The 23242-nt window shown below is 34.7% G+C and overlaps 1 protein-coding gene across 1 annotated transcript; it reads right to left on the reverse strand.

The window, feature by feature from the left end:
- Window positions 1–3801: 3801 nt before the first annotated feature.
- On the reverse strand, window positions 3802–7293 carry LOC104093868 (cyclin-D4-1-like). Its single transcript, XM_009599700.4, has 6 exons — window positions 6644–7293; window positions 6122–6208; window positions 5894–5992; window positions 5585–5786; window positions 5324–5454; window positions 3802–4824 (listed from the first exon to the last, which is right to left on the reverse strand). Exons 1-6 carry the CDS (start codon window positions 6959–6961, stop codon window positions 4591–4593), a joined length of 1071 nt encoding a protein of 356 aa, XP_009597995.1. The 5' UTR covers window positions 6962–7293; the 3' UTR covers window positions 3802–4590.
- Window positions 7294–23242: the final 15949 nt, after the last annotated feature.

Here is a 23242-nt window from a genome sequence, read left to right on the forward strand (position 1 = left end):
GAACTAGTCTAATTGTCATGTATATGAACTATGTTAAGGTATTACATATCACCTCTCAAATTTTGTTATCTTTGCTAAATTGCGACTTCAGGGGCTAGGGGTAGTGCATTCAGAATAAGTGTGATCGTATTAGATCCATGGACACCAAATTAGATATGCAACGTATTAGTTTTTATCAGCCCCTTGAAAACATATAGCAAGAGACTGTAGATCCAAGACTTAATTAATAACACTAACAATAATTATATTTTAATCTCAAACAAGTTGGATAGGTGGAGTGAGAATTGAAACTCAATCAAAGAAAACAAATTCTTTATCATTTTCTCCAATTTCTCCTTAATTCTTTTATGTTTGTTTAGCCTAAGTAAAGTCTGCAAAATCAAGAGGGGAGGATTTAGGTTTGACCATAAATTCTCGAGCCAAATATCTATAGATTTAAATTCGATGAATTTTGTGTCAATACTAAAGTTTTTGGTATAAGGCAACACGTGTGATGAATACATTGATCTGAGAACATGAACAGAAGGAAAGGAACAATCCAAGGCATTATAATGCCACTTGCCAATAACACCTATAAAAATTTCATTCACATTACATTCCCAAGGTTTCTAATACTTCAGATATCCTTTCCTTTTCTTTATTATATTATATTATATTATATACACTCGTCAGTGTTGTAAATGAGCAAACCAAGATGTTGACCAGTCATCATACTCACTCTCTTCCATCTCCTATTTTCCATAATATTTATTACATATTTTTTTATTTTTTTATAAAATAAGCATTATTCTATGTAAAGTTATCTATGTGTAACATATAAATTACAGGTTCTAAGTCGTAAAAGCAGTCACTAATGCTTGTATTAGATTAGACTGTCTACATCACACCCCATTTTCCAAATTTTACTTGAACGCGAAATACTTTATGCACCGAACTATCCTTTTTAAACATTACTCTTAGACATTTTAATAGTTTATAAATAATCAATGAGTTTAAGTTATTATAATTGAACTGATTATAATTAAAATGTTATTGCATCACTTTCCAAATTACTATAAAAGTGGTTGTGAGTTAGATACAATCCGAAAAAATTCAATGTGTACAATAATTTTTGTGGTCAAAAGGTGTATCACACGGATTTAATCTGGTTTAATATGGTGAGTTATTTGTTAGAGTAATCAACTTAGTTCGATAATGTGAATATATTTTACATTATCAATGCACATATATCATGAGCGATTACCAAATTCCTATTATTTTTAATATTTATTCTCTTATTAGTTTATGACACAACCGACAATCTAAAGATAAAATAAAACCTTAAACAAAAATAGATTACATTGATCTCAGTTGTAGTGTTCTCTCTTCCCCCAACAAATCTGGGGTAACCAAAGGGGATATATAGGGGGAATGAAACAATGTTCAAGTTATGACCTTTAATTTGAAAATTAAAAATTATGAAGAAACAATAATACATTTTGGGTGTGTTTGGTACGACGGCGGAAAATATTTTCTCATTTTTTACTGTTTGGCTGTACAAAATAGTTTGAAAAATATTTTCCTAGATATTATATTTTTCTTAAATTAAAAAAAAATGACTTCCCTAAAAAAAGGTAGGAAAACATTTTCCAAAAACTCCACATATTCTCACATCTAACCCCAACCTCCTCTCCCTTCTCTCGCCTACCCCGCTCCCTTCTCCAAAAAGTTTTTTTTTTTTAGATTTCAGTCTTTATTTTGCTTGTTATCCCCCCCCCCCCCCCCCCCCCCCAATTTTTTAAAACCTTTTTTCAGTATTTTTCAATTTTCTTTTTTTTTCGTTTTTTTGCCCCACCCCACCCTGCAAATAAAAAATTGTATTTTCAATTTTTTGTTTTCTATTTTTTTGTTTTTCTGCACCATTCACCCATCCCCACCCCACAAATATTTTCGGTGCTGGTTTTTTCATTTTTTCGGTTTACGGGTTCAAAATTTTTACGAGTTTCTAAGTTATGAATTCAGAGGTTTATGTGTTTTGAAGTTTGCGGGTTTAAAAATTATAGAATTTACGAATTCGAAAGTTTGCAGGTTTGAAAGTTTAGCGGTTTAGAAGTTTATCAAATTTATGGGTTAGGAAGGTTGTTGGTTCGAAAGTTTATGGCTTTATGTTTATTGTATCTAAACTATTTATGAATATTGTTGACAAGTTATTTTCCTTAATTTACGTACCAAATACCAAAAAATGAGTAAAATTACTACTTATTTTTCAAAAAAATATTTTCTTGAAAAATATTTTTCGTTATACCAAACACACCCTTTATGTTCTTAATTCTTAATAGTGGTAAGTTGATAATGCTTTGATTTGATTTATCAATAATTTTCAGATCGATTACTTGTGTTATTTACAAACAGAAAGAAATTACGAACCGGATTAAGTCAAAACAAAAAACACAAAGAAAATATTAATATTTCCTTTATTCCGTTTTCTTCTATTTAACGCATAGGTGATTAAGACTCGTAATCTATTATCAAATAAGAAAATTTATTAAATTTGTATAAATTTATAATACGGGTAAGTTTTTACCGATCATGTCATTTGTCGGTTATGTGAGATAGGATGTAAAATTCTCTGCTTTATTTTTGTTCTTCTTTAAACTCAAAGGGGTATAAGAAAATTTTCTAGAACGCCTTATGATTTTAAAAGTGGAAGAAAATTAAAGTAGTAGTAAAGAGTAATTGGCCAAAAGAAAAGTAGAAAAAATGAAAATAATATTTTATTGATTGTGAGTTACAATGATGACACGTAGCTATATGGTCAAACTAAACGGATGGGGGCCAGAGCTCATGGCCCAATATTGCCAATTCAGATCCCAAAAAGTACAAAAAAGGTAATCATTACCAGAAAACAGGTGAACGACGTCGCATTTTCTTCTACGAAATCGGTGTTACGGCGTCGTTTATGCGTCCTTGAAATAAAATATACTTTTTTATTACAAAATTTGGTAATAATTTATGATGTGTTTGATTGACATTTGATAGAAAATTAATCGAGAGATATATGTGGGATGATTGAGATTCTTCCTCTATTAATCGGAGATTTCGAATTTGAGTTTGCCAATAATAAATCCTTTAGTGGGGAGTGTTTTACCCCATCGAACACAAATAAAAATTAATCAAGCCAGCAAATTGCAAATACTAAATGAATAAGATATCAAGTTTATCCAATTTTGTTCTTTCCTTATCCCCCCCCCTATTATTTACAATAAAGGATCGTTTGATTCACTGCATAGTTTTTATAATGTAGAGTTTGTTTATCATTTGATTAATAACTAAGTGATTGTTATCTAATAATTAATAATGAAGATATTGTTATACATGAATTACTTACTCTAAAAGAACATTATATCTTTAAATAGTTTAATTGCTACATTGCCAATACATATATTCATTCTGTACTATAACGCATAAATTAATATATAATTCATGCATAAATTAATACAGCTACTAACCCAAATGCTACACTAGTCTATGACGATAATTTTTCTTATACGATCAACCAAATATCATATTATCTTAAGCAGTATATCATGCTGGATTAATTATCAAATGAACCTTAGGTAAATACGATTAGCTTAGAAGTTATGATTGAAAAAAGTGTATACACAGACCTTCTCCTAACTTATGGAGACATAGAGACTATTTTCAATAAACTCTCGGCTCAAAAAAAGCATAAGCATAGCAGTAATAAAAACGATATACGGTAGTGTAAAAACAATGAAAAAAGAAGCAATAATAAAATTAAATAATAAGATGACCGAAGCGAAATAAACAAGTAGTAATGGAGATCCATTTTGCACTAACACAATGCACCATTATTAACAAATATGAAGAGCACAAAGCCTTTTTTTGGAAGTTTTATTCCATAACACCTCATCTACATGGTTACTCCAAGAAATAAGCATATGGAGTGCTATGAAGATACATCTTAATTTCACTACAAAATAGAAATAATAAAACAATACCACCATCTAATATCCTCTATTAATTATACCACTTAATCCTCTATCCTTTTTTTTCCTGCCTCCCTCCCTCCTCCCAAACCTTTTTAATTCTATATTAAATTTTCATTTGAAATTAAAATAATAACCCAAAAAATGGTAAAATAAAATAAAGAAAAGTCTGGTTCACTAAGCTACCGCTATGCGCGGGATCCGAAAAAGCCGAACCACAAGGGTCTATTGTACGCAACTTTACCCTATAATTCTGGAAGAAGCTATTTCCAACACTCGAAACCTTGACCTCGTCGTCAAGTAAAATAAAACTCAACCCTTCTCCTCAACCCCTATTACTATGGTTGTTGACAACTCAGGATTATTATTAAAAGCTGGTGACAATTCTTTTCATGCTAAAAGCATGGGGCCTCTTCTTTCTCCTCACTCCCAACTCCCTCCCATTTTTTCACCCTTTCCTCTCTTTTTCTCAATTGCTTTTGTCTGCAAGTGACTTTTAAAAGCCACAATAAATCTTCCATTTAGCCAAAACTGATTGGACTTAAGGGGTGTGAAGCTGTAAAAACTAAAAGAAAGATTAAAAAATTAAGGTTTCATGACTTCAAAGAGATGATGTTGTGTCAAGTTTCCTCCTTTTAGCATCTGGACTATTACTGTGTGATGAATTTGGACATGAGCCAACTGTTCCTTCACCACTTCTATAGCTCAAACATGCAGCTTCTAACACCCCATTGGGACTTTGAGGTACTGATGTACCTGCTGCAGTAGTGGTAGCACTAGTCCCACTAACCAATGTCAAATCTTGAATCAACTCAAGACACTTCATCACTCTGTCCTGTAAAATCACAGAAAATTTAAAAAATGAAACCCCACTTAAAATAAATAAATAAAAACAAGTTGATGATTTTTAATGCATCAAGAATCAAGAGGCTTTTTTATTTTATTTGTTGTGATAATCAAGAAATCCCGGGAAGTTGTTGACATGTAAGCACGAGGTCACGGGTTCGAGTCACGGGTTCGAGCCTGTGAACAACCTTTTGCAGAAATAAAGAGGATGCGTACAATAAACCCTGCGGTCCGGCCCTCCTCGAACTCCGCGCATAGCAGGAGCTTAGTGCACCAAGCTGGTCTTTTTTTAATTAAGAAATCCCGAGGGACCTAAGGTGCACAGTTCGAAACCGTGAATCTTTGACGTCCTAGCCTATGCATCGTGCGTTGTGCTTTTCCTACTAGACGAAAGCCGGGGGTTGCGCTTTTCCTACTAGACCAAAGCCGGGGTAGGGGACAAGAATCAAAAATTTTATATCATGGGGGCACCGCACAAAATCTTTCACCTTTTCTACTTGTTTGGAGAAGCAAGGCATTGCCTTATCAATGTCTTTTGCTTGTGGCCTTTCCCCTAAAGAAACAGACATTGCTACTGCTGCAGCAATTTCAGAAGGCCTGAATTCCAAGAAGTCAATACCTGCATTCAATTTTCCCAACCAAGGACTGGATCAAACACTTAAATGATTTTAAGGACCAAAAAATGGCACAATTTGAATTCAATTCCATCCATATCCAAAAAGACTCAAAAGAGTAGTGAGAATAAAAACCTTTTATTGTACTTAATATTAGTTGCATTGATCTAGAAATCAATTGCCTTGATTGGATTTCATCAGCATTCATCTTTCTCATAAAATAATCAATGAATTTGCAAGGTGTATAGGCCTGCATTCTCCATTTCAATGTGCTCAATACCAAAAGTTCCATTCTTTGTATTGTTTTACCTTCAAATAAAAACTTAGGCTCCTCAACCTATTCCAATAAAAAAACTCAAGATTTACTACAAACACTCCAATTCAAGAATGTCTACTCAAATAAATATTAACAAAACAAGTTCTTGATTGTATATTTTTATTCACCTGTAAATCAACAGTAAAGGGAACATTAATCTCTTCCATTTTAACTGCAATGGATAAACAAGCAACAGCTAACAATTGAATTGTCCAAGTTTTACCTCTCTGTAAATCCAAGGTAAAAAAAAAAAAAAAAAAAAAGGCAATTTAGCAGAATGTAGAAAACCAACCAATAGTGAAAAGTTCAAACATAAGGAAACAAAGTGTAAGACAAATTATATAAAGTGAACTTACTGGCAATTCATACAAAGACAGAAACCTATCAAGGTAATTTATTGACAAACAAAAACTCAGCTCTCCAAATCCATAATGCACATGAGCCTGCAACACACAAACAAAAAACAAAATTAATAATAATAATTCAGAAAAATCACAATAAAAGGTGTACATAAACATCAAAATGCTTTCATTTTACTCTTTTCTGTTAAAATCTTTCAATGTATGCCTAATTATGTCCCACTAATCAATGTCATTTTCAAGTAAAATCCTAAAAAAATACAAAAACGAAGAAAATGACATCAGATATAAGGAAAAAAACTCCATTTTCAGTAAAGAACTAGAAACTCAATGAGAAAACTAGCATTTAACCAAAAAGGGTAAAACAATAAGATGGCATTAATGCAAACATAGAGTTGATTAAAATGGAATAAAGTCCTAAATTTTTCAAACTTTTTCCTAATGAGCAATCATGAATTAACATAAAATTATGATCAACAAAAAGAAGGGAAAAAAAAAAAAGCAATTGCCAATAATAACCTTCCAAATCCAATTAAGAGCTTCTCTTCTAACATTCAAATCCAAGTCACCAGTTCTCAATCTCTTAAGATAATCATCTTTAGGACAAAAATCTTTTTCCCTTTTCAACATAAAACCAAAGCTTTCATCACTTAAACTTGGCAATAAATCAATCATTAATGCCTCTGATTTGCCATAGTTATTAAAGCTCAAAACTTTATTGTTTTCTTGAACTCTTTTTTGGTCAAAATCAAGATTATCAAAGTAAAGACTAGTCTTAGTTTCTGCACAAACAAGTAGGTTTGAGGCTACACAGTCATTATTGCTGTTTTCAGCCATTAATTGAAAATAAAGCAAAAAATAACAATAACAGCCTCTGCTATTAAAACCCTTTAATCAAAATCCCATCTTTACAAGATTGAATTTTTTTCAAGAGAAAAAGATTTCTAGAGTTTTTTGCATGTAAACATTAGCATTTTTCTCATTTTGGGGCTTTAATAGAAACAGAGAGAAAAGGGGAAGAAGGGGAGTGTAGAGAGTAATGTGGGGTTTGGAGACTATTCAGAAGAAGAGAAGAAGAAGGTTTTATGTAGGAAATGGACATTTGTGTTTAGGGTAAAGGAGAGATTTTGGGGAGAGAAACCTATGGAATTGTGGATTCTATACCAATAAACATAAATAAACACAAAAAGGAAAGAAAATGTATGCAATATATATATATATATATATATATATATATATATATATATATATATATATATATATATATATATATATATGTCAAGGATTTTAGCTATAATGTGACACCTTGGTGAATCTCATATCAACAAATACGGGAGCAATGTTGGTTATATAAGTAAACATGTCTTAAAATCTAGTGACGCGTTTTAAAACCGTACGGTCACAACCTCAAAGCAGACACTATTAATAGCGGGTGGGGCTATTATAATATAGGAGTAGTGTGAAAACAATTTTAATTCTAATCAATGATAGCATATTTAGTTTATATTTTGTATCATATTACTTAGCGCTTCTGCAAAATTTATTTATTTTTCAACTTATGCAGGGATTTACTTATAATAATTTAATAAATGATTTAATTGTAATGGTGCATAGAACTTAAATTTATACAAAAAATGAATTTATAGAATGAAGGTTGTATTTTTCAAATTTCTATAAGAGCACAAATTAATATTTTGGTTTTTATGAAGGAATTCTCAATTTATTTGTGACTGAGATGTACTACCATTCCAATTTTGATGATATAGTTTGACTCGGCACGGAATTTAGGAGAAAAGAGGAAGACTTTTGAAATTTGTGATCTTAAAAGCGGAATGGATAAAAGCTTTGTAGAGTTATGATATTTGTATTGTTATAAAAGTTTTTTGTTAAGGAATGAGTAAAATGAAAAGTTTAAAGTTTAATTATTTTCAATTATAAAAATATGGCATTTTTTTAAAATGGACTAATAAGAAAAATATGTCATCAAAATTAAAATAGATTATTATTGTTTTAAAAAGAAAAGAAATGAGGGAATTGATAAAGGGCTCCTAACACATCTTTAGGTGGGGCAGTCAAAATAGTGAGTCATAGGGTAATTGACTAGAGTTGAATGAGCAAGTAATGATGTAATAAATAAATTCTATATGGAATAATATAGTATGTCCTTTTGAATTTATTTTCTGTTTTCAGTTTTTCTGTTTTCAGTTTAAGGTAAAGTATATTGATTTTGAATCTATTAAATAATAGTTGTAACACCAATTATGGTTCAGTTTCAAGGAAAACTCAAATTGACTATATGAATATTCTTTGTCCTACTCTGTTTAAATCCGTCTCCAATATTATAATCTACAGTATTAATGGATAGGGTAACTTATTTTCTAATTTTTTATATATGTAACCCTTGCATCTTATATTCTTTTATCCATAATTGCAAAGCAATGCTTGTATTAATACTAATCTTTAGAGTCCGTTTAGCCAAACTTTTTCAAGGTAAAAAAAAATATTTTTTTTTCAAAGTTGAAATGTTTAGCCAAGTTTTTAGAATAAGGTAAATGTGTTTTTGAGTAGAAGTATAAGCTGGAGATCAGAAAAAAGTAGCGTCTTCCTAGAAATACTTTTTTTAAAAAGCACTTTTGAGAAAAATAGACTTAGAAGTACTTTTTAAAAGTTTAACCAAACACTAATTGTTGTTCAGAAGTGTTTTTCAAATTAATTAGTCAAACATGAACTGTTCCTCACCAAAAATACTTTTGAGAAAATCACTTTAAAAAAAACTCTTTTCAAATAAGCTGATTTTAGAAGTTTGACCAAATATGCTATTAATCATGACGAACAAAACAAAAATATAAATATCAGCATAGGAAGGATGAAAATTACTTGAAATCGTGTTTATTCTTTTTCTTTTATTTTTCCTTGAAAAGCTATTGAAATTTCTTTCGGAATTAGGGAGCTCTTCGAGAAATATGAAACATTTTCCTTACTGGATATTCATTTGATATCATTTCTTTAACTTGAACGATATTAGAACTTGGAAAAAGAAATAAGAAAGTGTATGAACTCCCTTTATATATATTTGTGTGTGTAGTTATGGTTATAACGACCTAGGTAGAGATTTTATCCTAAATCCTAGAAACTAGAGGAAAAACTTGTACTGAAATTTCTCTGGAATATATCGTCTTATCCTAAAAAATTTATCAACATTGGGTACTTAAATCAAAATAATTAATTTAACCTTAAACACATATGACTTACATTCATAGGTTGGGTCGATTTTTTTTCCCAATTTTTTCTTTGAAAATATAATAAATATTTTACATTCTAACAACTTTAAACTCGTCAATAGGGGCGAAGTCAGAAGTCGAACTACGAAGTTGGCCGAACTCAGTATCTTTTATTCAAATAATATATTTATATTAAAAAAATTATTAAATATGTATCAATATTACATTTAGAACTCAGTCATTAGCACTTGTTCTAAAACACAAAACTGATAAGGTTAAAAGCATGGCTCTACCTCTTGTCATGCTTATCTTTGCTTTAGTTTCATGCTATAAAATACTCATTTCTAACGATCACGTATAATCAGTAGAGGCTCGAATACCCCTAGTTCTAGAAGGTACATGAGTCTGAACGCTATGTTGAATGGACGACCGAGACTACATTACGTAGTACTAATCGTCTACCCACAGTTGTTCCTGTGATTAATTAGATTGACACATGAATGTAACTACTACGATTACCGTTCAATGAGGTTATATTGCATTTAATTTAGAATAACTGAGAGTATCTAATCAAATAAGCAAACTTATAGTTAATGTTATTGCAATCTTTTAAATACATCTCGTACAATGACTCAAAAAATCAATGTGTTTCCTATGATAACTTTGGTAAATTTGGTAATGTCTTTTTTGGTGCAAATAGAAGTAGGTGGACGATATATTCTTCTCAAGTTGTCAAAGAAATGACGAAGTAGTGATAAACATTAAATATTTTAATATATTCCATCGTCATATCCTTTTTTCTGTTTATTTTTCGATTGTTACACAAATGCTAAAAATAACATTGGGTTTCAGAAAATGATATACATGGAAATAACTAAAACGCCACACTGAAAACAATACCAAAGTTACAATAGAGTGTATAATGTTTCTCTATTTGTGTATAGAGTATATCTTTATATTTTTTTAAAAATCTTTATCATTAGTAGTTTACCGGACTAGACAAAACGGAGTGAAAATTATGATAACTATACCAAATAGTGACGTAGCAAATTCTTTTTCACTATTTTCTTTTTTTTTGGGGGGGGGGGGGGGGGGGAGAGAATTGAATTCAAGTAGAATAAAACAAACGTACCGAGTGCAAGATATCTCTTATAGGAATTAGAATCCCAAAAGACATAACAACTTTCACCTTATGTGCCATATGTTAAAAACATAAGAAAAATGTAATTTAATGGAACCCTCCACTTTTAATTAAAGATATCGAGTTCAACAATAACAACATCATAATCAATCTCACGGGTAAAAGTTTGGAAAGAGTGGGTTATACACAGACTTTATCCTTGTTTTATGTAGGATAGAAAGACTGTTTTTAATAGACTTTTGACTCAAAAAGATATAAGATTCGAACTAGAAAAATAAAAAAACTCATGGTGGGAAGCACTTCCTCCTTAATGTTCCTACATGAAACGAATATGAAGTAGTCGGGCTTCCTCCTTAATGGCCTACACGGAGCGAATCTAAATTAATCGGGCAAACCTCTTTGACATATGTTTATACAAACAATAATAGATGTAAAGGAGATAGAATATAGCATGAATGCTTATTTCTTTTCTCCTATAGACTTTATACAAAAACAAAATTCTAAACCCTTTAGTTTTCCTCTCCAAGCATATAAAGATACTCTGCAGTATCAGCCTTTTTCTCTATTCCATTCACCATTTTGTATTTGCTAAACTAACTTTCTAACCCTCCATAACATTTAGTACAAGAATCAAAGCCATAGCATATCACGTGTAGTGGTGCATTCAAACTTAGTTTAATTTGCAGCCTTTTACTTTTCGTTTGTGGAAGTAAAAGGAGAACGTTATAGACTTATAGTTTAGTTATGTGAAGCCTTTGTCTTCTAAAATGATAAGTTAGTACTAAATAAAATGATTTCAAAACTCAAAACTTAGTACTACTTTTACATTTAAAAGGAGTAATCTCTTAACGTGCTTACGATTTTTTTTTTTATAAATGGTTCAATCTTGCAACATTACGTGCCATGCATGGCCAAAGACTTGGTCAATAGTGGTCCCAACTCTGTTCTGCTTTTACTTTTGATATACTATAGCACTATTTTCTCTAGTACTTGAGATTCGAGCTAGCTATTGGAGGGAGATTGATGAACCTCTTCCTCACCCCACCCCTGCGATGGCCCGCTACCCCTCACTTAATTAACATCCGAAGATACAGTAACACATTCAGAATTTAGACATTTATGAGTTTTAAGTAAGGGCGTCTATCAGGGCGGGCTTACCCGATTCCGGACCGTACCGGACCAGTTTCCGACCGGACTGGACCAGTCCGATGGTAAATGGGCCGGACATAGGTAAACTGACCATTGAACTGGCATGTGCCGATGGCGTTTTGGATATCGGTTAACCGCACCGGTTCAACCACTAATTTTTTTTTAATGACGTTTGACTATTGGCAACGGTCAACTCCAATTTTGATTGTTGCCCAACGGCCTTAATTGCAAGAATAACTAACTTTGGTTTTTTCTTTTTTTAAATAACACTTTTATTATTTATTAATTTAACACTTTGAAAAACTATAAATAGACCCCTTTCCTCTTCTTCATTTCTCCACTCATCTCTCAATTCTCAAACCCAAATTCTTAATTGTCATTCTTTCATTCTTCAACTAAATTGCTATCAATTATTTGGCTCTCATTTTTTTGGAATTTTATTTATGGTATTATTTAAAGTTTGAACAATTGAAGTTTATTCTTGGTAACATCAGAGTTGAGAAATTCAATTTAAGACTTCAAAAATCATCAAGTGTTCAATTTATTGCGAAATTTGGTTCACTCGTTCCAACTCTTTCTCTTATTTAATATTTTATTTGTATATTTAATTTTTGCATATTTAATGTTTATTGGTAATTAAATTTTCACAATAGTTTAATGTTGCAAAACGAGTTTGTAATAAGTTGCTAATCGGGGTAATAGAAAAAATAGAAAAAGAGGTGCTACTTTAACTTCTCGTAGTAATATAAATGACTTTACACATGTTTCTGAAATATTATCTGATAATTATATAGATTATGAACAATTACAGAAAGATTACGCTATAGAAGATAATGAATTAGAAATCAGTGTTGGAGTTGGTAACAAGGATGGTTGTCATGGCACTAGTAGTAGACAACCTATAGTCCCGACTACTAGTCATCGGAGAAGAAGAAGCAAAGTTTGGAATTAGTTTTTGAGGAAATAGAGAATTCTGATAGAGTTAGATACAAATTTGTAAAGATGATTTTAAATATGAGACAAGAGGAAATTTAGAGGGGACTAAGACACTTAGTAGATATATGAGAATTACTCATCCTATAGAATGTGGCACTCATTTAGATAAAAATCATGGAATTCTAAACCCTAGTATTGAGGACTTTTGAATATGATAAAATGAAGGAGCGTGATGAGTTAACAAAAATGATTGCTTTGGGTTGCCTTCCCTTTTCTTTTGCTTCTTTATCATATTTTATTATGCATATTCAAAGGATTTATAATCCTTTATTTAAATGTATCCCTAGAAGTACTTGTAGATATGATATCTTTAGGCTTCATTGACAATATCAGGCATACATACGTTATTTGTTTGACCACCTTCCTTGTAGAATTTCTCTAACTTTTGATATTAGCCATGTTGTTAATAAAGATGATTATTTGACAATTACATATTATCGGATAGATGATAATTTTTGTATGCACAAATGTATTATTGATTTTAAATATGATGAAGATATGAGTCATATTATTATTTGTAATGACCCGGCCGGGGGTTTTGAGTATGTTAGCTCTGATCCCCTATTTATTGCCTCATCTATGTTGTATTATGATTATGCGATTTACCGGGGGTATTTGGTTTTGGTTCGGGTGAGTTTCAAAATGAAATGGGACACATGGTCTCTAAGTTGGAGCCTTAAGTTGAAAGCGTTGACCGTAGTTTGACTTTTATGTAGACAACTCCGGAATAAGGTTTTGACGATTTCAATAGCTCACATCCGCAAAACTTCATCATCTCCCACAACACCCTGCTTGGCACCACCGTGCCGCATCGTATCCTTAAGGACATGCAAATGAGGATTGTCATACTGTCGCTCTCTGATATGCTCATACAAGGAAGACCGAGCGTCTGTGCAAGCTAGAATCCGACTAGACTCTGAAAAATCAAACCTCTCAAACTGATTTGCCAAAGTCTGAACATCTGCAACTAACGGTCTCTCACCAGCCTGAATATACGCAAGGCTGCCCATACTCACAACCTTTCTACTCAAAGCATCGGCTACCACATTGGCCTTTCCACGATGATACACAATGGTGATATCATAGTCTTTCAATATCTCCAACCACCTTCTCCGCCTCTAATTTAGATCTTTTTGTTTGAACAGATATTGTAGACTACGATGATCAGTGAATACCTCACACGAGACACCGTAAAAGTAATGTCTCCAAATCTTCAGCGTATGAACAATGGGTGCCAATTCTAAGTTATGAACAAGGTAATTTTTCTCATGAACTTTCAACTGCCGTGACGCATATGTAATCACTCTGCCATCTTGCATTAATAGTGCACCAAGCCCAATGCGAGATGAATCACAGTACATCGTATAAGATCCTGAACTTGTGGGCAATACCAACACTGGTGCCGTAGTCAAAGTAGTTTTGAGATTATGAAAGCCCTACTCACACTCATCTGACCATCTAAATGGGGTACCCTTCTGGGTCAATTTCGTCAGTAGGGATGCTATGGATGAAAACCCCTCCATAAACCGGCGATAATAACCTGCCAAACCTAGGAAACTCCATATCTCTGTAGCTGAAGTAGGTTTTCACGACCCAAAATCCAACTAGTCGTGATGGTACCTAACCCATCCCGTTAGGTAAGCCAATTTCCAACTAACCAATTTTAATAATAATTATTAAAGCAATTTAAGTGAATAAAGATCCTGATCTTATACAGTCCCCAAGAACTGGTAGTATAAATCATGTGCTTCTAAGAATAGAGTGTACAAAGAGAAAATGAAATAAATACACAGTCTATTTGAATAATACATAAACATAGCTTTTATAAATCTAAGGCTACCATGAACAAGAGACAACTACAACAGGAACGCAGGTACATCTTCAGATCCCGCAACCATTGAGAACAACAACAACGACAACCAATATCTGTATGCAATGTACAGAAGTGTAGTATCAGTACAACCGACCCCATGTACTGAGTAAGTAACAAACCTAGCCGTAGGTTGAAAGCAGTGACGAGCTTCTACCAAGGTCCGAGTCCAACTTCCATACAAACAATAGTTCATAACAATATTAAACAAGTAATACCAGAAGTAACTCAAGAATAAATTCTCAGCTAAATCATGACTTCTGAAAATAGTTTTGCCTTTCAAGTACATCAATGAAAACCCGAATCGTATACCGAAGTTACCAAAAATATGAATAATTTGAGAACATTAATTTTTCCAAAATCCTTTCAACAATAAATAAAATATCTCATTTTCTTTCCCAGATAACTAGTGTAAAACAAATGCATCACTATGCCCATCTGTCAACATGTGTGAGAAATCATGAATAATATGATACCGTACAACATGAGGAAAACACATCTCTATGCATATATGTCATGTGTGTTTGTCAATGCAATGTATCTCAGAGATTGCACTCGTGTACCCACACTCTCAGAGTACTCAATTTAATTGTCTCTCATTCTCTCTCACTGTGCTCAGCACACTTAAACACTCAGCGCTATATAATACCTGATGCGGTGTGCAGCCCGATCCCTGTTTATAGTCGACTGCGGTCACATGGGGTGTACAGACTTATGAGGGGCTCCTACAGCCCAAGCGCTATAAGCACGGATAACTCATGTGCTGCACGGACAACTTACGTTTTGCACGGACAAATATAAATATCTAGATCCGCTCGGCCAACTCACGTACAATAATAAGCCAATAAGGTTTTTTGCAGGCGGGAAGCCCTGATCATAAAACAAGTAATACCAGAAGTATCTCAAGAATAAATGCTCAGCTAAATCATGACTTCTGAAAATAGTTCTGCCTTTCAAGTACATCAATGAAAACCCGAATCGTATATCGAAGTTACCAAAAATATGAATAATTTGAGAACATTAATTTTTCCCAAATCCTTTCAATAATAAATAAAATATCTCATTTTCTTTCCGAGGTAACCAGTGTAAAACAAATGCATCACTATACCCATCTGTCAACATGTGTGAGAAATCATGAATAATGTGATACCGTACAACATGAGGAAAACACATATCTATGCATATATGTCATGTGTGCATATCAATGCAATGTATCTCAGAGATTGCACTCATGTACTCACACTCTCAGAGTACTCAATTTCATTGTCTCACATTCTATATCACTGTGCTCAGCATACTCAATCACTGAGCCCTATACAATACCTGGTGCGACGTGTAGCCTGATCCCTGTTTATAGTTGACTGCGCTCACTGAGGGTATACAGACTCATGAGGGGATCCTACAGCCCAAGCGCTATAAGCACGAACAACTCACGTTCCATAATATAAATATCTGGATGCGCACGGCCAACTCACGTGCAATAATAATATAAGGATCCGCACGACCAACTCACGTGCTGTACGGCCAACTCACGTGCAATAATAAGCCAATAAGGCTTTTTGCAGGCGGGCAGCCCCAATCCATATAATATTAATAATATATATAAAGCCAACATGGTCTGTTGTGGCGTGCATCCCGATCCCAAAAATATCCTCACAATCAGGCTCTCGGCCTCCCTCAGTCATCAATCTCTTCAGTCTCTCTCTCATGGGCTCACAATGTCATGAGCATAGCCCACAAATGATGATATGATGTATCAATAAATAACAACAGAGACTGAGATATGATATGCAATGAAATGAATATGACTGAGTATGAATTTTCAACATAACCAAAAATTCACAACAATATGAGCTCTGTAGGTCCCAATAATACTAGCACATAGCCTCAACATAATTTTTAATATGCTTTTCAGCTCAATTTCTTTAACTCATAAAACCGCATGGAAAATGCCAAGATTATTTAACTACAAAATTCCACAGAAATAATTATGTCACAATTTCTATAGTGCACGCCCACACGCCCGTCACCTAGCATGTGCGTCACCTCCCAACAATTCATGAAATACATATATTCAGGGTTCATACCCACAACTCCAAGATAAGAAGAGTTACTTACCTCGAACAAGCCGAATCCAAAGTCGAGCAAGCTTAACAATGCTCCAGAAATCCCATTATGTGCGTATCAACTCCCGAACGGCTCGAATCTACCACAATTAATTTGATTCAGTCCACACAATATATAGGAATTAATTCCATATCAAAATGCTAATATTTTTCCATAAAGTCCAAAATTACTCCCCAAAAATTACCCATGGGGCCCACGTCTCAAAATCTGACGAAACTCACAAAATATGACAACCCATCCAATTACAAGTTCAACCATACTAATTTCACTCAAATTCGACTCCAAATCAGTATTCAAACTTGAAATATTCGTTTTGTGACATTATAGAAATTTCCTTCTATTTCTCTTGAAGATTCAATAATCTTACACCAAAAATGAAGATTAATTCATGGAATATAATCACAAGGGAGTTAAGAACACTTACTCCAAGTTGTGTTGAAAATTTCCTCTCCAAAATCATCCAACCCGAGCTCCAAAATCTGAATAATAGGTAAAAATTTTGAACCCTCGAATTTTAAGGTTCTGCCAAGTCGATTTCTGCATCTGCGGACAAGGGGTCGCACCTGCGACCCTCGCTTCTGCGGACAAATGGGCGTATTTGCGAGCCAGGACACTTCTGTGGAGAGACAAGCGCGGATGCGACTCTGCACCTGGGGATAAAATTCCGCACCTGTGCTGCCCGACTTCCTCACCCTTTTTTCGCTTCTGCGCCAACCCTTCGTAGATGCGGCCTCGCAGATGCAGGAAATTCTTCGCACCTGCGAGCACTGCCTAGTTCCATACTTGTCCGCTTCTGCGACTGATTTAGCTCACATGCGGCTTCGCACCTGCGATCAAAATCTTCGCAGGTGCGATCACATCAGTAGGCAGAAGTTCCAGCATTTCCTTAAGTCCAAATTTGATCCGTTAACCGTCCGAAACTCACCCGAGACCCCCGAGACCTCAACTAATTGTATCAAAAAGTCCCATAACATAACACGGACCTACTCGAGGCCTCAAATCACACCTAACAACATCGAAACGACGAATTACTCCTTAATTCAAAATCAACAAACTTTGAACTTTCAAATTCTACATCTTGTGCCGAAACACTTCAAATCAATCCGTAATGACTTCAAATTTTGCGCACAAGTAACATTTCACATTACGGACCTATTCCAATTTCCAGAATCAGATTCCGACCTCGATATCAAAAAGTCAACTCCCCGGTCAAACTTCCCAAAATTTCATCTTTCGGCATTTCAAGCCAAATTCCACTACGGACCTCCAAATAATTTTCCGGACACGCTCCTAAGTCCAAAAGCACCATACGGAGCTATTGGAATCATCAAAATTTGAATCCGAGGTCGTTTACACATAAATTCGCATCTGGTCACTATTTTAACTTAAGCTTTAAACCTTGGAACTAAGTATTCCAATTACTTCAAAAACCTCACTAGACTCGAACCAATTACCCCGGCAATTCACATAACTGTTGTAAAGTACGATTTGATAAGTAAATGGGGAAACAGGGTTGTAATACTCAAAACGACCGGCCGGGTCGTTACATTCTCCCCCACTTAACATACATTTGTCCTCGAACGTGCCAAGAGTTGTTTTCAAGCCATCAAATCACTGTTCCATCTTATCACACACGTACCCGGGGGTGAACCCACGTCACCCTATTTCCATATAGGCTTGACTACACAATACAACTGAAAATCATTAATTTAACCTTAGCCCATAAACCTTGGAGTTTAATTTCCAACCTTTAGAATTTCTTTCAAGACACAAATCTTACATTTACACACCGTATAAGTCTGAACAAGTTGTATTGAGATATAACTATAACCACGGATATAATCAACCAACATATTACACAACTCGCATGCTTGTAGCACCATTCCTGATCGCAGTGACTACTTTCAAACCAACCACATACAAGTACTAAACCCATATCGAACCAAACCTCATCCCAAAACCTTCGTACATTGTTGATGATAAAAGAAACACGCGAAATTTCATGACCACTTACCAGATCAACAAGTCAAGGAGCCCTCTCGCCCCAACCAGAACCATAATCCATTTCTGAGCCGACTTTCAATATTATACTCCCGAATATACCGAAATCAAACCTGATAGTACCCATTCTAGGTCCAATGACCTTATATTACTAAACACAACTGTTCCATAGACATGCCTCACCAATATAACTCAGAGCCACAACTCGTGCCATTCGTGCACTAATACGCAACAATTCAAATGTACCCAGTCATGGAAAATGACTCAAATGAGAGAACTGCCCCGCCAGATTAACAAGTACCTCCATAACGAAATGCTGAAAAATTAATCATACACCGTAGAACCATCACCCGATTTTAACATGAGGTTCATGTTATATACTCCGAGCCACCCTGCTCCAAATTAATAACGACAAAGAGGCAAATGACAAAAATACCACATAAAACCTTAAAGGACATAACCATTACGCTATCGATCATGCAATACCCAAGTACTCACTACACTTAAATTCTGCTATAAAGCTCAAATAGAACTGCACCATCTGTGCACATAACCAATGAATCACAACTCTTTGTGGCATAAAGGAGTAACTCACAGATCATTTGAGAACACGAATATTTTCAACATCAACCGAATGACACATCCCTCAATAATAGCATTATGGAGCCAACCATTTCGGCTCGGTGTAGAATACACATCTTAATTGGGCCTACCTATGGACCCCCAAATCAACTCGGGTTACCCACAAATAGATAAAAAAATCCCTCCGAAAATCCATAATGACTGAATCATAACACATTTCATCATCCGGCTAGCTTCGGCCACAACTTCACAGTCCACAACCATAAACAATTTGCTTATGGGAACTCCTAATGTAAAAATCCATTGAACACGCGAATCAGCATATTTGATTCCATCTCCACCGCCCGAATGCCTAACACCCCTCTCATACACGATCATCCCACGAGAAATACTTTGAAATTTCTTCCGTACCACTTGACAAAATTTGAATATCAGCAGTCTATCAACCATGTGAGTACCGCAATACTAATTTATACATCCGTAAGTTAAAATACAATACGTCTTCTGAAGTTCGCCCCTTTCTTATACAACACCAAGTAGTAATAGTATTCATATCGTTATTTGAAACCATCTATGTTGTCCAACATTCGTTACCTTCTCTTCAAGACTGTACTTCCACCTTGTACATAAAAATCTAGCTTTCGTACAATACATAACATCTATCTTGCCATCATGTGAAAAGCAGAAGAATCTTATTATCAACTTTGAGTCACCAATAATTTACATACCATGATCTTTAACCACAACTCACCCAACAAACCTTAGCATAGAACCACAATGCCATACGGCCCATAAGCAATTGTATTCTTCTTACGCACCTTCAAAAATACCACAACTATAACACTCACTTTGAGAATACATTATGTGAATTTGAAATTGCTCTTCTTACCTTCCTTACACAAAAATGTAGAATCCATAGTCATATAGAATTTCCACAAGTCCAGGCAGCATCAAACTCAAATCTCAGATTTTTATCCATACATAAGTTCGGAAATATTCTCAATTGCTATATATAATGCTCAAACCCACTGGAATTTTATCGGGAGTCACCCACTTTGCTCAAATCTAATTGCACTTCCCAAATGGGCCAAAAGACACGTGCCTCGTTAGCACCACAAGACTCAAAGAAGTAACTCTACTTTAACACCACATACCAAATTCATACTTCGTGCGCACTACATCATTCACCAATAACAACTCACTCATCCCACGATTTTTCATATACTCATCCATGCAATATAATCCGTAACCAGGAATTTTCCTTATTCTAGTCATTTTCAAACTCCACCTCTGCAAGTCATCACTAATTCCCAAGTATACTTTAGACCCAAACAAAATTTGACACATACCCATGAATTGATTTGTCGATAGCAGGCTCCCCCACTTGGCTCAACGCCATAGATTAAAACACTCCATAATTCACAATACCCATACCATATTACTGTCATAATACCGTAGTCAGTGCCACAAAATTCTTCTCAAGATCATGTAATGCCAACCATAAAAATACCCCAAATCATCCGCTAAGATCGCAATCATTCTCTTGATACTCAGGTCGACTTTCTCAGCAAAATTTGAATTCAAATCTCCACACATATGCCCTACTGGCAGAAAATAAACCCTCCACGCATATTACAAGGAACATACCTACGTAGATTACTCTCCAGGAGATAACCCACCTCCTTAGCCTCAAATTGGCATCTTGTTATATTTTTTCGTAGACACAATTACTATTCAATCACTTAGTCTATCTGATTCCAAACTCACTAACCATACATGAGAATATAAATTGGTCCCAAAATTTAACAATCGTGAAAGATCCTTCAAAACATTAACACTCGATATTGTACATCAAATCAAAACGAAAAATCAAGCACCCAATGGCCTTCCTTTACATTTCAAGGAAACACTTCTCGTTATGTTCAAATCGTCTTAACACATCCCGCGGTCACATCATACCCATCATACCGCCATTTCACCGCTCATCGAGCCACAAATTTCACTGCAGGGTTATTACCGGACATATGAGTCCAATTGTACAGGTTACAACTGAAGATACTAAGCTTAAGCTGCGGTCTAACCATGGCCTCCAAGTCCTCCAGACTGGCCCACCACCAAAACACAGGATACTCACCTCGAACCTCATTCATAGAATAATAAGCCGATGATGCACATCTAATACTGAGCGCTCATGTGCGCATACAAATACGTGGAAGGAATTCAAAGAGTTTATGTCTCAAGCTGAATCAATCTCGCACGATAAGGAAAGAAAAATGGGTAGTATATACCCTAAATGCCTTGTAGCCTCTCGAAGATAAGTATGGACGTCATCATACCGATACGTAAGACTCTACTAGATACTTACTCATGACATGTAGAACCTATGAACCTAGAGCTCTAATACCACCTTGTCACGAACCAAAATCCAACTAGTCGTGATGGCACCTAACCCATCCCGTTAGGTAAGCCAATTTATAACTAACCAATTTCAATAAATATTATTAAAGCAATTTAAGTGAATAAAGATCTTGATCTTATACAATCCCCAAGAACTGGTAGTACAAATCATGAGCTTCTAAGAATAGAATGTACACAGAGGAAATGAAATAAATATATAGTTTGTTTCAATAATACATAAACAGAGCTTTTATAAATCTAAGGCTACCCTGAACAAGAGGCAGCTACAACAGGAACACAAGTATATCTTCAGATCCCGCGACCATCGAGCACAACAACAACGACAGCCAATATCTGCACGCAATGTGCATTCGTGTAGTATCAGTACAACCGACCCCATGTACTGAGTAAGTAACAAATCTAGCCGTAGGTTGAAAGCAGTGACGAGCTTCTTCCAAGGTCCGAGTCCAACTTCCATAGCCAACAATAGTTCATAAGAATATTAAACAAGTAATACCAGAAGTAGCTCAAGAATAAATGCTCAGCTAAATCATGACTTCTGAAAACCCGAATCGTATACCGAAGTTACCAAAAATATGAATAATTTGAGAACATTAATTTTTCCAAAATCCTTTCAACAATAAATAAAATATCTCATTTTCTTTCCCAAATAACCAGTGTAAAACAAATGCATCACTATGCCCATCTGTCAACATGTGTGAGAAATCATGAATAATATGATACCGTACAACATGAGGAAAACACATCTCTATGCATATATGTCATGTGTGCATGTCAATGCAATGTATCTCAGAGGTTGCACTCGTTTACTCACACTCTCAGAGTACTCAATTTAATTGTCTCGCATTCTCTCTCACTGTTCTCAACACACTTAATCACTCAGCGCTATTCAATACCTGATGTGGCGTGCAGCCCGATCCCTGTTTATAGTCCACTGCGGTCACATGGGGTGTACAGACTCATGAGGGGCTCCTACAACCCAAGCGCTATAAGCACAGACAACTAATGTGCTGCACGGACAACTCACGTGATGCACAGACAAATATAAATATTCTGGATCCGCTCGGCCAACTCACGTGCTGCACGGCCAACTCACATAAAATAACAATATAAGGATCCGAACGACCAACTCACGTGCAATAATAAGCCAATAAGGCTTTCTGCAGGCGGGAAGTCCCGATCCATATAATAGTAATAATATATATAAAGCCAACATAGCCTGCTGCGGCGTGCAGCCCGATCCCAAAAATATCCTCACAATCAGTCTCTCGGCCTCCCTCAGTCATCAATCTCTTCAGTCTCTCTCTCATGGGCTCACAATGTCATGAGAATAACCCAAAAATGATGATATGATGTATCAATAAATAACAACAGAGACTGAGATATGATATGCAATGAAATGAATATGACTGAGTATGAATTTTCAACATAACCAATAATTCACAACAATATGACCTCTGTGGGTCCCAATAATACTGGCACATAGCCTCAACATGATTTTTAATATGCTTTTCAGCTCAATTTCTTTAACTCATAAAACTGTTTGGAAAATGCGAGATTATTTAACTAAAAAATCCCACAGAAACAATTATGTCACAATTTCTATAGTGCAC

Source organism: Nicotiana tomentosiformis, chromosome 5, assembly GCF_000390325.3.
Source record: "Nicotiana tomentosiformis chromosome 5, ASM39032v3, whole genome shotgun sequence".
NCBI classification, from domain to species: Eukaryota; Viridiplantae; Streptophyta; class Magnoliopsida; order Solanales; family Solanaceae; genus Nicotiana; species Nicotiana tomentosiformis.

Excerpts from the sequence above, each read along its gene's own strand:
- LOC104093868 (XM_009599700.4), bottom strand. The coding sequence starts at position 6,961 with ATGGCTGAAAACAGCAATAATGACTGTGTAGCCTCAAACCTACTTGTT. Across the intron at positions 5,993-6,121 it reads TGTCTTTGTATGAATTGCCA|AGAGGTAAAACTTGGACAAT; the intron begins GTAAGTTCACTT and ends TTGGATTTACAG. Across the intron at positions 5,787-5,893 it reads CCTTTACTGTTGATTTACAG|GTTGAGGAGCCTAAGTTTTT; the intron begins GTGAATAAAAAT and ends TTATTGGAATAG.